This window comes from Tenrec ecaudatus, chromosome 11, assembly GCF_050624435.1.
Source record: "Tenrec ecaudatus isolate mTenEca1 chromosome 11, mTenEca1.hap1, whole genome shotgun sequence".
Lineage (NCBI taxonomy): Eukaryota > Metazoa > Chordata > Mammalia > Afrosoricida > Tenrecidae > Tenrec > Tenrec ecaudatus.
This window is the reverse complement of record NC_134540.1, coordinates 48481382-48496894: the sequence shown is the minus strand read 5'-3', so window position 1 is coordinate 48496894 and position 15513 is coordinate 48481382. Positions and strand designations below refer to the sequence as shown.

The 15513-nt window shown below is 41.0% G+C and overlaps 1 protein-coding gene across 2 annotated transcripts in view; it reads left to right on the top strand.

Moving 5' to 3' along the window:
- EPSTI1 (epithelial stromal interaction 1) overlaps window positions 1-15513 on the top strand; it is a 152081-nt gene that overhangs the window by 25357 nt on the left and 111211 nt on the right. For both annotated transcript variants that reach the window (XM_075563031.1, XM_075563030.1), the window contains exons 4-5: window positions 6402-6475; window positions 7233-7316. In XM_075563031.1, the coding sequence (XP_075419146.1) occupies window positions 6402-6475; window positions 7233-7316 (158 nt within the window). The remainder of the gene's footprint in view (window positions 1-6401; window positions 6476-7232; window positions 7317-15513) is intronic.

Sequence of the window (15513 nt, the reverse complement as noted above, 5' to 3'; positions counted from 1 at the left end):
CCCCATTAAAAAGACAGGAAAGAAAAGACCAGGTTGGATGTCAGAAGAGACTATGAAAATTGCTCTTGATGTGGAGTAGCTAAAAGCAAAGGGAAGAAATGATGAAGTGAAAGAGTGGAACAAAAGATTTTTAAGAGCAGCTGGGTGAGACAAAGTAAATGCTGTAATAAAACATACAAAGACCTGGAGTTAAGAAATGTAAAGGGAAGAACACTTTCAGCATTTCTCAAGCTTAAAGAACTGAAGAAAAATCCAAGCCCAAGATGAAACCGTGAAGGATTCTCTAGGCAAAATATTGAATGATGCAGGAAGCATCAGAAGGATATTGGAGGGATTCTAAAATTGATTGTGATGATGGTTGAGCAACTCTTTTTCATATATTTGGACCATTGAATTGTATGATACACGAATTATGTAATTATATGTCAATAAAACCGTTAAAAGGACAAAAATGAACAACCTTTTCTAAAATTGATTGTGGTGATGATTGATCCATACTTTGTAGTATATTCAAACCATTGAATTTTATATTTGAGTTATGTGCCAACAAAACTATTTTTTCTTAAAAACTATTTTTTTTAAAAAGAGTATGGATGGGATGGATAACAATCACTGTGCCAAAAGAAAATTGGTTGATATTCAACCATTTCAAGAGGTAGCATGTGATAAAAAATAAGTGGTATAAAGGAAAAAAAAATCCTGAATGTTCTGAAGGCACTGCTGAAAAGCAAGGTGCCAGGCATCGACAGAATGCCACCTGAAATGTTGACGCTGATAGATGCAGCATTGGAGGTGCCCACTATTCTGTGCCAGGACATTTGGAAGACAGCCATCTGACCAGCCAACGTGAAGAGATCCATGTTAAGCCTATTCCAAAGAAAGGTGACCAAACAGAATGTGGAAATCATCCCCTGCAAGTGAAAATTTTCTGAGGATAATTTAAAAAATGGTTGCAGTACTACATCGACAGGGAGCTGCTAGAAATTAAAATCTGATTGAAAAAAGAACATGAGTCAAGGGATTTCATTACTGACACCAGACGACTCTTGGCCGAAAGCAAAGAATATCAGAACGGTGTTTACTTGTGTTTTAATGATTATGCCAAGGCATTTGATTGTGAGGACCATAGCATTGTGAAGAATGGGAATTCCAGAACACTGTAATTGTGCTTTTGTGATACCTATACATAGATTAAGAGGCAGTCCTTCAAATGTAAGGGAATGTTGAATGGTTTACAACCAAGAAAGGTATGCACCGTGGGTATATCGTTCTACCATACTTATTCAATTTATATGCTAAATGAATAATTGGAGAAGCTGCAATAGTGCAGAGAACATGGTATCAAGACTAAAGAAAAGCTTATTATTGAACTATAACATGCAGATGACAAAACCTTACTTGAAGAGGAGGATTTGCAATGTTTGCTGATGAAGATCAAAGGGCATAATCTTTAGGATGGGTGCTAACTCATTGTAAGAAAAGCACATCAAAACGATCACAGTGGACTAATAAAAACATCAAAATGAATGGAGAAAAGATTGATGTTGTCAAGGATTTCATTTTTCCTGGATCCATAATTGGCATTCATGGAAGCATCAGATCATTACAACATTACATTGGCATATCTGCTGCCTAAGATTTCTTTAAAGTATCACTGAGCAAAGATGTACTTTGAAGACTAATGCACACCTGACCCAAGTTGTGGTATTTCCAATGGCCTTATATGCATATCAAAGTAGGACAATGAATAAGGACTACTACACAAGGATTGATGCAGGACTTCCAGCAAATATGGTGGCCCAGGTAGCCTTATATGTGTGGCACTGGCCTTCTGTAACAGAGATGTGAAAAAACAGATACAGATGGAAAACGTGAAGCCCGAATCTGTGAGGAAAGAAAGATAAGCGAGCCAAACACCAACAGAGAACATTAAAGAATGAAACCCACGTTAAAGAGATCAAGTGAGTTCTCTGCTGACCAATTATTAGTTAAAACAGTAACTCTCACCATTCACAGCAATCTCTGGCACCAGACGATGAAGGTCAATCCCTCCCTATCCTCCCCACACCTGCTGTATAAATGGAGGAGTAACCAGACCCCAACCTAGTGCAACCATTGTCTGGTTTCACAAGTTCTTCCATATCCCTGAGTCTGGGCGTCCAGTCTCAAAGACGGGTGGGTCAAATGGGACTGGCACACAGCACAGGAGGCAAACTACGGTGGGGACTGGATCATCCCAAGTTCCTCACAGCTCCCTGCTGCCCAAAGGAAGCATAGGCCATCCATTCATATGTATGGCAGCAGCACTCTGTGATCTACTCAGCCCTGGCCCTCAACTCCAATGGAAGATCTGATTTCCTGGAATGCCAACTGGAAATGCCAGCTGCATAGCTGGAGGCTTGGCTAGGATTTTTGTTTTTCTGTCTTTCTTTTGATACATTACCAGCATATCCACAAGAAGGGTTGAACCTTCTCTAACATCCACACACCTTGACAACTACAGAAGTTAGCTTTTAGGTTGGAGGCTTGATAAAACAGGAGGAGCTATTTCTATCTTTGGGTTTTGTTAATTTTCTGCCTCCCCCTCCTACCGCCCCCTTGTTGTTTTGATAAACCTCCAGTGGAGAGGCACAGGACACAGTGGGGGATGGATCCATCCTTAACTCCCACCAATCCTCTGTGTACTAGAAAATCCACCACCTCAAACCCTTATACATCCGTGATTGTACTCCTACTGTGTGCATTCTGGGTGGAACCTGATAAATATGTACTGTGGACTTACTGACTCTGGGGTGTGTGTGTGTGTGTGTTTGTGATATTTCCATTTGTTTATTTGCTCATTTTTTGGTGTGTGTTTTTATTATTCCTTTATTGATTTACCTGATGAAGCCAAATGGCCCTACCTGACCCAACAACTCATATCTCTTAACAGTTTCAACTACTGGGCAAGGGGCACTACACACTCCATTAACAGCTGATCAACAAATATAAAAAAAATTTAATAAAAACAATGTCTCGAAGACAACAAATGACTTCAGTTCATATAAAGAAATAAGACAGAATGGTACAAATGAATGAACAATATACAGAGCCAAAAGACCCTCCTGAGAAATAAAAGGCATTGGAAATACCAGAAAAATAATTCAATAGAATGACTTTTAAGTACTTTCAAGAGATGGAGAAAAAGATTGAGGAAGCTATGGAAAAAAAACAATAACATTAGAAGAACTCAAGAAAACACTGTATGAGCAATATAACAAAAATAAGTAAAAAATTATAAGCCATACAAAAACAGCAAATAGAAGTATAAAAGATTAATATTAAAAAAAGAATTAGATAGCACTTTGAAAGAGCAAAGCAGTAGAAGGTTGAATTAGTGAGCTCGAAGCTTGAAGACAAATCTTTTGATACCAATCTATGACAAGAACAATCTATAAAAAGAGCAAAATAATGCAAGGAAGTCTAATAATTATGTGGGACATTTAAAAGATGAATAACTTATGCCTGATAGGAATTTTAGAAAGTGAAGAAACAAACAAACTACAGAGAAAATAGTTCAAGAACTGCTTGAAGAAAACTTTAGCATCATGGAAGTAGAAAAATAACCATTCAAGAGGCTGAAAACAACCCAAGCTGCATATATCCTCAAAAGAAAACTTTAATTTTTTACCATAATCAAACTTTCAAATAACAAAGACACAGAAAGAACCCTAAGATCACCCAGGAAAAAGATTGTTACCCTCAAAGGGAAGCACTAAAACTAAGCTCTCAGTTTTTCCCCTCCAAGTAGGCAAGACGCATCTAATGACACATATAAAACTCTGCAATAAAAAGTTGCCAACCAAGAATCTTTTACCCAACAAAATTACCCTTCAAATGCAAAGGAAGAAATAAAGGCATGTCCAGATAAGGAGAAATTAAAGGAATTTTTGAAAACTTGACCATCCTTACAAAAAGTACTAAGGAATGATCTTTGGACAGAGAATAAGCAGAAAATGGGTGAATTTTAAATATGGTGTCGACAAATAATTATGAATATATTGTGGACTTCCAGAAGAAGGAACAAATCTGTGTTGGAAGAAGTACAACCGGAATGTTCCTTAGATGCAAAAATAGTGAGATTTTTTCCCTGATGTAGTTTGAACAGTAGTTGTCGTCAGGAGGATCGAGGTCCTGGGAAAAGGACATCTTGCGTGGTAAAGGGTCCAGGAAAAAGAGGAAGACCTGTAGTCAGGTGACACAGTGGCTGAAACAACGAACTCAAGCCTAACAGCATTTGTGAAGCATGACAGAACTGGGCAGTATTTAATTTTGTTTGACATAGGGTCACTATGAGTTAAAACAGATTTGATGACACCTTACAACAGCCTCATGCAAATTGTTGCTAGCCCTATGGTTGTCAAACCCTATGGCAATTAGTTCTATTCATCTAACCAATTAGAACACTGGGACTCAGAAAGGTGACTAACATCCTGTTGTGAGGTCTTGATGTCACCATTGTTTCTTTTGGGTTTACTGAAATCCATTGTTCCTTTAGTGGCCTTCATGCACAAATCCCTATAAGATGACTTGAGAATGACATTTTCTTCCATGTAACTTACCCTAGAATGTAAGAAACACTGACTTATGAGACTTTTATTTTCATTAAACCTGGCATATAGGCCAGTTGCCTGGCAGTACATTTTCCTGATCACCCATCTGAGTAGTCAACTGGTCACAGTCAAGTACTTTTATGTTTTGATTTCCCCCGGCACGGTCCATTGAATCCCTTGATCTCTTGGGGACACAGATGGGACTTTCCAAGTGATTTTCATTAAGCTGCTCATACTCATTTTGAAATGAAGGCTCCTTCTTCTCCACCCAAACATACACACAATGGAATCCATAGGAAGGTGTCCATATTTCTCCCTTGCTTGGAGCTGTTCATACTCTCGTGTGGTTCAAATGTCTAATGCACTCACTGCACTCGCTTGAATGAAGGATGGGAAGTTTGAATCCATCTGGAGTTTCCTCGGAACAACGACCTGATACTCGACTTCCTAAAGAGCAGTCATTTTATAAATCTTATGGAATCCAGTTCTACTCTGACACACATGGGGTTGCCATGAGTCAGAGTTGGCTCTCTGGCAACTATCTCTTGACCTACCCAAACCCCTGTAGAGGCTGAAGTTGGCTTTTTGATTGAAGTTCCCTAATTAGATTTGTTACCTCCTTTGCATATACTGTTTAGGGAGCCAATCACCTCTTTCAGGATTCGGAACTATGTTATGTGGTCAAGTATGTGTGTGAGAGAAGGTGCTAGGAATTAATAAAGATAACCAAGAATGAGTTTCAAATGTTTAGAAATCTGGCTTTCTCCCTGTCTTTTATTATCATCTCTTCCCTACTTCTCCATCTATTATATCTAGGTGACACTGAAAGTGACTGTAATATTTGATGAACACTTCCACAATCCACACTGATTCTCCCATACTCTCCTATTTCTCTGTAACAGAGACTGGAGGGCTAAAACCAAACAGGCCTTATGTAGGCTTTGGAAATCAGAGGAAATCCCCCCTGGTATCTTTACCAGGTCAATTATCAGAACTATAGTGAGTGTAAATTATATTAATGTATCATCTGTGAGAATGAATCTTTCATAGAGCTGACACTTTTAGAGACCAAAACACCAGAGAATTACTTCAGAGGAATCTTTGTAATAGGCACACAAAGATTATATAAACACCGAGAAAAATTCATAAATAGTAATTCTTAGATGATTGTCAAGCTGTGAGGAGTACTGGTCCCAAATTATTTTAGGTTCCAGAGAGAGAGCAAACAATCTAGCATCCATCTTTTTTTCTTGAACACCCAAAGAAAGAACAAATATTATGGTTTTATAGTGAACTACTAACTAGACAATTTTCACTATGCTTTAAAAATTCTAGGCTACAATGATTACACACTTGTCCAATGATAAGATTCCTGAGGGCGTCCTAAGTTTTGCAACTCAAACACAGTAGAGTTAAAGAAGAAGCACAATTTAAGTACCATTGATCATGTTTAACACATTAAGGAATCGTCCTATGCAAGCAGTATAAAGGCTCTACCATCTAGAAGACAGATATATTTCTTATAGATTAGCATGTCCCTTCAAGTATGATTTCAATGTAAGTGAAAACTTTAGTAAGATCATTCTCTTCAATTAGAAGCTTGACCTCATCTTTCCATCAACTCTTCCTCTTTTAACTAATTATAACTTTTAATGTCTTATTAAGAAGACTGGCTATGCTTTTATTTCTAGCAGCATAAATATATTAAAGAAAATCATGTCGTAGACTGATCATGTATTAATTAGTTTCTGATGGCTGACATTTCAGCTTCATTTTCATTTTTCTCCTTCCTGCCTTCCCCCCCCCCAGGTGGAAGCCAATCAGAAGCTGAAGTGAGGCAGAAACAACAACTCCAACTGCTGCAATCTAAATACCAGCAAAAGGTCAGAATCCATCTCTCTGCGTTTAATTCTGGCAAGGAATTTGAGTACTCGTACTTGCAAGAAACTGTGAAATGACATAGCACTTAACTGAAAGCACGAAGCCTTTCAAACAACTGCAGCCCCCCCCATCTCCCCCCAACCCCCCAACCCCCTGAAAAACCAAAGAAACAAAAGGAAGGAAGACGTGACAAGAGGACTACCTACAATTCCCTTAATGTGGTATGGTGCTGCCCTGGTTTGTCAGCAGCGCACCTGACTAAATCAGTGCTTGCTTCTTCTTTCTTGCTAATTGCAGCCATTCCCGACTCAGGACTTAGTATTTTAGTTCCAAGCATGTGTAGTACATTGCTTGCCCCACAACAGTCATGGAAGTATTGAATAAATAATTAAGATGCTCAGTGATTGTTTCTTTGAACAAATCAGGAGCATTTGTAAACATTTTTATAATCAGGGAAAAAAATTATCCACCTCTCACCCCTCTGCTGACTGGGATAAAGGGAGATTGGCAGAGAGAAAGAGATAAAGAGACTGTCGCTCCGAGATAGAGAAAGAAAAGCAGAGAAAATTTTATGGACAAAGAGATCCATATAACCTACTTGTCCTCTATGACCTTAATGTCTTGAAGTAATAACCTGTAATCATGGTGAGGTATAGCACAAACTGCTATCATTTGCCTTTCATCATAATTTTGAATCTCAGAGGTTCCGACTGAAACGTGGTAACTGGTTTTTGTCCTCTGTAATCTCAATGCAATTAGCTAAAAAGAGAAGAATCCGTGAGGCTGAGGAAGGCAGCCGAGGAAGCTGACATCCAAAAAATGAAGGCCATTCAGCGAGAGAAGGTAGGATGACTGAGAAGCAGTTTTGCTAACATGTACTGCCAGCTTACTCTGCGAAGGTCAGGTTCTCCCCTGACACTGTCCGTCCGTCCACTAACTCATTTAACCTTTCACAATACCAAACCAAGCAAAGCAGGTGCCACTGAATTCACTCTGACTCATGGCCAGCCTGTGAGCATCAGAGTAGAACTGTGCTTCGTAAGGCTTTCGGTCGCTGAGTTTTCAGAAGTAGGTCTCAGGTCTTTCTTTTGAGGCACCAGGGGCTGGGCTCTGCCCTTTCTTTTAGGAGCCAAGGGCATACACTGCTACCCTCAGAATAGCCCTGTGGAACTGACACTATTATTCCTTAATTTTACAAGTGACTAAATGGACATTGGGGTAAGTAGCTACTCCAAGTGCACCCAGCCAGGAAGCAGAAGGATAGAGTTCGATCCTAGGCTAACTGGTGTGGGCTGAGAGTTTTCGTTACCAGACTGCCTTATTTTCTCAGGTGAGTGATTACCTGAGAAGGCCACACCATGAGTGATGACCAGTGACACTTTTCCATATTTGGATTCACACATTCCAGAATCAGAGGCACATCTGCTTTCTCTACTGATAACAAAAAGAACAAAAAGTATTAGTGACATGATCGATTCTCAACCTCTCAGTGATGCTTTTAGTTTTGATGGTCTCTCTGGAGCTTGGGAAAATTGTTTTTAGAAATGCTCATCTGACAGAAGAAAAAAGAATGTAATGTTGTTTCATCCCCAGTCTTATTCCAGTTTTCCTCGAAGTCCGATGCTGTGGTAGATTTGAGGTGGTGGAAGTTTGAGAGGGGCGAGCTGATTCATGATGCCGACTACCGTGTGTGATATCTGTTGCAGCTTTAAGACAAGGAAGCGTCATTTTTCTTCCCTTTGTTCTTTTGCTTCCTGCCTTCTTCTCATTTCTCCCTTTTTCTCGAATTCCAGAGGTTCTGTCCATTATTTTCAAGATTCAGGGTAGGCCAGAATATAAACCTGGTTACCAAGCAACCAATGGTTTTACCTGTAAAAGATATTGAAGACAAAGTCAATAGCTTAAGGAATGAATGCCAGTAGGTGAGCCCGCCCCTCGTTTGAGGTGCTCTCTCATTGGCTGGGAGAGCAGATCACTTTGTCCATTGTTTACTTTTGTTAGGGCCATGTGCAAATTTTCTCCTTCAGTCCATGTCAGTTTAGGTAGGTTGTTTCTAGAAATTTGTCCAGGTTTTCAAATTTATTGGAGTACTATTCTTCATAGTATTTTTTTATCCTTTTTATTTCATTTGGATCTGTTGTGATGTCAGCCATTTATTTTCATATCCATGATATGTGTGTCTTGTTTTATAAATTTCTCAGTTGTTTGCTGCTTTTATTAATCTTTTCAAAGAGCCAACTTCTAGCCTTATTGATTCTTTCTGTTGTTTTTCGGTTTCTGATTCATTTATTATTCTGCTCTAATTTTTATTATTTCTTTTCATGGGATAGACACATTTTGCTGCTCTTTTTCTAATTATTGGAGATTTGGGGTTAAGGTATTGATTTTGATTCTTCTGTGATGTGTGTGTTTATTGCGGCAAGGAGCTGTAGAGTTGATAAAGTCAATATTAACAGGTGAGAGAGCAGGCTTCTGGACACGGAGGTGGATGAATTCATGTTTGGCCGGTAAAGTGCAGACTGTTGATGACTCCCAGGATCAGCAGACAAACAGTAGACCGAGGGCTGAAATCCAAAGAACAGGAAAACAGATGCAGGATCGACACCCAGCAAAAATTAAGGAAGCTTTTCTCCAAATCCACTTATATTTGAAGCAGACCACACCCCTGAAGTCCGTTTCTTTCAATAGATCATTTCGTGGAGGTGACTACATTCTGCTAGAGCTCATCACGGGGTTTGTATTGTTGGTAGGTGCTGTGGAGTTGGGTTCAACACATCGTGACCCTATGTGCAATAGAATGAAATACTGCCTGATCCTGCATTAAAATTGTTTTAATGTTCAAGCCCATTGTTGCGGCCATTGTGTCAATCCATCTTGTTGAGGTCTTTTCTTCTGCCCTGTCCCTGAACTTTACCAAGCCTGGTGATTACTATGTCCTAACGGTCGCTGAACATATTGTGACAAACAGTGAATAATAGCATGCCCCACTCCCCCTTTCAAGTTATACCATAACACTAGACATTGGATCGACGAGGCCATGCCTCCAACTTCAGATGGAGCAGAGACTGCACAGAGGGAGCTGTGCCTTGCTGCTGGATAGGTAAGGGTGGTGCTGGCCACACTTCTGACCAGCAGGAGGGTGTGAGGAACAAGGGGAAGATTGTCCCTTCTGGCATGGGCATTTGTATTGTCTTGGTTTAGTGGAGCGGATTCTTGGTTTAGTTGTGTGGATTCTTGGTTTAGTGGAGTGGATTCTTGGTTTAGTGGAGTGGGTTCTTGGTTTAGTGGAGTGGGTTCTTGGTTTAGTGGAGTGGATTATTGGTTTAGTGGAGTGGATTCTTGGTTTAGTGGAGTGGGTTCTTGGTTTAGTAGAGTGGATTATTGGTTTCGTGGAGTGGATTATTGGTTTTGTGGAGTGGATTATTGGTTTTGTGGAGTGGATTCTTGGTTTAGTGGAGTGGATTCTTGGTTTCGTGGAACGGATTCTTGGTTTAGTGGAGCGGATTACAGGCTCCTGTCATAGAATGCTCTCATAAAAGTTCAAAGTGGCTGCCTCGCGGTGTCTATCTCATCACTCACTGCTTTTGTTTTTCTCCTACTTGGTATTCAGTCGACTTCTCTATCCTTTGCTGTGAAGCACAGAGTTCCAGCATCATCCTTGGTACCTGCTTCACTTGACCTTTCCTGTCTTTGTTGTGAAGGGTCTAAGTAGCTCATCTGCCGAGTCCACCATCTTGCTGGAAGTCTCTGCTCTTTGGTCTTTCCTTCTCTCCCCTTTCTGCTTCTCTATTAGCCAGCCTTCTTTTTTCATACAAGTTTACCACTGCCCCCATTTTCTCCTTCAAATGAAGGTTCACACATTGGCCGTGTGCATGTGGAAGACATGCTCTTTTCCCAAAGCCGAGTCTTTCAGCATTTCATTGGAACAGAGAGAGTCATTGCGAGATCACCGGGGACTGAAATCAGAGGCTGGCACACCTTGACAAATGTTTGAGTGGCAATTTCTTACCCTAAAAGTCATTCATTATGGTCAGTTAGTAAGGGGCCCTGGTGGTATAATGGTTTGTATATTTTGCTACTAATTGAAAACTAAGCCGTTTGAACCCAATAAGCTTGCTGCTCTGGTAAAAATTTATAGCTAAAAAAATTTTTTTTTAATTTATAGCTTCAGAAGCCCACAGGGACAGTTCTATTCCATACTATGAGTTGGAATCAACTTGATGGCAGTGAGTTTTTGTTATTGTTGTTGCATTCAGTTCATGCGTGGACATGTTGTCATTAACATTGAGTAATAGCCGCCTCCTACCTCCCTTTTCAAGTTATACCATAAGACTAGACATTAGACACAAAACTCCTGATTGGATGGCCTTCTCTAATGTGGTGATTATAATGATTGTTGGTACAAATACACTGACAAGTGAGAGATGCGGGTGAGAATGGCTATTGTTAAACTGGTTTCCATTGAGTCAATTCCAACTCATGGTGACTCCATGTGTAGCATGGGAGAACTGTCCTCCCTAGGATTTTCAGTGGTGGATTTTTGGAAGTAGATTTCCAGGCCTTTATTCCAAGGTGCCTCTGAGTGGACTCAAACGTCTAACCTTTCAGTTAGCAGTGAAGCACTTAGTCATTTTCACCACTGGGGGGGCGGGGGCTTTGATTGTTAGGTGGTTGTTGTTAGTTGCCATCTTTAAAATAAATTGACTCCTGGTGACACATGCGTGTCAGAGTTGGGTTTTCAATAGTTCATTTCTGGAAGTAGACCACCAGCACTGTACCCTGAGTCACTCCTGGGTGTGTTCAAGCCACTAACTCTTCAGTTAGTCATACATTGTTTAATCATTTGTAGCACTGTAGGGCTTTTAGTTGATAGTTAGACCCTTGCTTTTCAAAAATAATTCTTGGACTGTCAGCATGAACATGCACTGAGAGTTTGCTGGACATTTAGATTTAAACACTTTACAACTTCCGAATTAGAACCTGCATTTTAACAAGGTACCCAGGGGATTCTTGTGCATGGACAAGTTTTAGGAGCACTAATCTACTCTATCTTACCAGAGAAGGTCCACCCTCTTCTCACCTGACCAAAGACTTGGTTTCTCTGGCTGTTTAGCCTGTGCTGCCCCGTGACTTAGCTCTTCCTGGGAGATAGGCATCCTCAGCTTTACTTACTGAATGTGAGCCTGTTTGAGATTTGGTGTCAGATCACAGAAATATGGACATTAAAGCATTTAGAAGTTGTGCGCTTCCCACTGCCAGCATGCCAGTGGGCAAGGGGAGTGGTAATGGCTGTGCTTATGGAGCCTTTATTCCTTCAGATACACAGCACGCACACACATGGGCACCACCCTCCAGGGCAAATGACCCCTGCCCAGGAATTCTTAGCCAAGTAGAATCTGTGAACAGCCTATTGCCACCCTGAGAGCCTCTAGCTTGGCCTTTGTGTAGCCCAGGGCTTCACCTACCATGCCTTACAGTTTTTGTTCTCCCGGGGGGGGGGGGAGGGGGGCATGTCATTGGAGTGGTCAATGAATCCCAAATTGAATGGTCACCATTGGTGGATATGACATTGAGTACAGTATATCCTGAGAGGAGAGGGAACTGGATTTCCTGCCAGGATTTGCAGCTGTTTTTTGGATCCTTAACATGCAGGAGGGAGGTCAGCCCTTTAGCATCTGATTATGCCACTGGCGCCCAGTGGGCAACAGGAAAATTTGGATGCTCTAGTTCCAACCTGAAATCCTATACTAGAGTAAGTTGATGCTTTATGTACTTGTAGTGGTATGGTATGACCTCCTTGTGATGACTTGTGAGAGCAGATTGTTAAATGTTGAGAATTTCTATGGGCGATTTGACTTCATGTTGGTAACTTGACATAAATCATGGTGGGGGAACATATTTACACCATAAAGACGGGTGCATGTGACACATCAACTTCCCTCCCCCTCGTGTTGCCGTCGCTGGTTGTTAAATGTTTATCAGCACACCACTTCTTAGCCATAAATGAAAGAGGCCCTTCCCACCTCACTTCCAATATCCCAAAGCCAAGCTTCAGAGGCTAAGGAGACCATAACTTTTGTGAAGAATCTGACACTTTGTGTATATTACATTTACGGATTGAAAAATAAATGATAACACATACTTTCTCCTTAGAAGATGTCGACAGATGACTTGTGGGATAACGTCAAGAATATAATACACAAAGAAAGCAGAAGCTCATTAGCAAGACAGGAAAGAAAGAAAAGACCGAATTGGATGTCAGAAGAGACATGCTTTAAAGTGCAGAAAAGAAGTGATGAATAAAAGGCCAGAAACCGAAGATATCAAAGAGTGGCTTCCGAAGGCAGATTGAAGTAGAATGAAATGTGCAAAGAAATGGAGTTAGAAAACCAAAAGGGACGAGTACACTCAACATTTCTCAAGTTGAAAGGATTGAAGAAAGCACTCGAGCCTTGGAGTTTCACTATTGAAGGACATTATGATCGCAATCCTGGATGACTCAGGAAGCATTGAAAGAGGACGGAAGGATTACACAAGTCTCGATATCAAAAACACTTGGTTGATGCTCAGCCATTTTAGGAGGCAGCATTTGACTAAGTGCCAATGGTATTGAAGGGAAAAAAAATCCAGGCTTCACTGAAAGCATTGTCCAAAAAACAAAGATTGAGGAATTGACAGACTACCAACTGAAATGTAGTTTCAGCAAGCAGATACAATGTTTCAGCAAGCATATACAATGTTTCAGCAAGCAGATACTGTGCTGGAGGTACACACCCATCTCTATACTAAAAAATTTGGAAGACACATACCTGACCAGCTAATTAAAAGACATCACCTTTTTGCCCATTCCCCCCAAAAGGTGACCCAGTAAATATAGAAATTATTGAACAACATCATTAATATTATACCCATGTTAAACTTTGAAAAGGATAATTAAAACAACAACAAACACAGTTTCAGCAGTACATTCACAGGATATTGACAGAAATTCAAGTCAGATTCAGAAAATAATAAAGAATGCAAGATACCCGGCCCCACTATGAGACATGGCATACCTCACTGACCCATAGCCCTACAGGGACAACACCAGAGACACAGTGTGGGAATTGTGCCTGATCTGATCCCACCACACCGAGGCAAAACACTAAGGGGGCAACAGAACAGCAAGGAAATGGAGCAGTGAGGTCACCAGGGAATGCTGAAGGTGGACTTTGGGGCCAGGGCATGGTGCCCCAACAGACTAGACTGGAAAACACTCCTAAAGGCCAACAAACGATCCTTGAGCTAACTACAAGCTTTTCTTTCTTATTGTGTTTTGTTTTGTTCTTTTGGTTTGTTGTTGTTTTGTTTTGTTTTGTATTGTTGCTTGGTTTTGCTCTGTCTTGTTTTTGTGCATGTTATTATCTCTGCAGGTCTGTCTAAATAAGATAGGCTGGATGAACAATCTGGAGGAGAAAACAACAGGACCGACAGTTCCAGGGATACATGGGAGAGTGGGAAGTGGGGGTGGGGGGGGCGTAGTGGTGTTAATAAACCCAGGGACAAGGGAACAACAAGTGATCCAAATCGGTGGTGAGGAGGGTGTGGGAGGCCTGGTTGGGCATATCAGGGGTAATGTAACCAAGAGGAATTGCTGAAACCCTTGTGGGGACTGAGCATGATAGTGGGACAGGAGGAAAGTCAAGGGAAATAGATGAAAGAGCTGGGAGACAAAGGGCATTTATAGAGGTCTAGATAAAGACATGTACGTATGCAAATATATTTACATATGAGGATGGGGAAATGAATCTATGTGCATATATTTATAGGTTTAGTATTAAGGTAGCAGATGGACATTGGGCCTCCACTCAAGTACTCCCTCAATGCAAGAATACTTTCTTCTATTAAATTGGCATTCTATGATGCTCATCTTCCCGACACAACTGCTGAAGGCAAAGTGGATAAATAAGCAAATGTGGTGAAGAAAGCTGATGATACCCGGCTATCAAAAGATAAAGCGTCTGGGCGCTTAAAGGCTTGAAGGTAAACAAGCGGCCATCTAGCTCAGAAGCAACAAAGCCCTCATGGAAGAAGCACACCAACCTGTGTGACCATGAAGTGCTGAAGGGATCAGTTATCAGGCATCAAAGAACAAAAAAAAAATCATTTCATTGTGTGCTCACCTTCCTGATAAGATCACTGAAGACAAATGGGTGCATAAGCAAATGTGGCGAAGAAAGCTGATAGTGCCCAGCTGTCAAAAGGTATAGTGTCTGGGGTCTTAAAGGCTTGAAGGTAAATAAGCGGCCATCTAGCTCAGAAGCAACAAAGCCCACATTAAAGAAGCACACCAGCCTGTGCGATCACGAGGTGTCAAAGGGATCAGGTATCAGGCATCATCAGAACAAAAAATCTTATCGCAGTGAATTAGGGGGAGAATGTGGAGTGGAGACCCAAAACCCATTTATACATCCCCTTACAGAAGGGACTTTGGGAGGAGACCAGCCAGTCAGGGTGCAATGTAGCAACGATGAAACATACAACTTTCCTCTGGTTCCTAAATTCTCTCCCCACCCCCCCACCCACACACACATACACTATCATGATCCCAATTCTTGCAAGTCTGACTAGACCAGAGGATGTACACTGGTACAGATAGGAACTGGAAACGCAGAGAATCCAGGACAGACGATACCTTCAGGACCAGGGGTGTGAGTGGCAATACTGGGAGGGTAAAGGGAGGGTGGGTTGGAAAGGGGGAACCAGTTACAAGGATCTACATGTGACCTCCTCCCTGGGGGATGAACAACAGAAAAGTGGGTGAAGGGAGACGTTGGACAGGGCAAGATATGACAAAATAATCATTTATAAATTATCAAGGGTTCATGAGGGAGGGGGAAGCAGGGAGGGAGGGGGAAAATGAGGAGCTGATGCCAGGAGTTTAAGTGGAGAGCAAATGTTTTGAGAATGATGAGGGCAATGAACTTCCAAATGTGCTTTACACAATTGATGTATGGATGGATTGTGATAAGAGTTGTATGAGCCTCTAATAATATGTTTT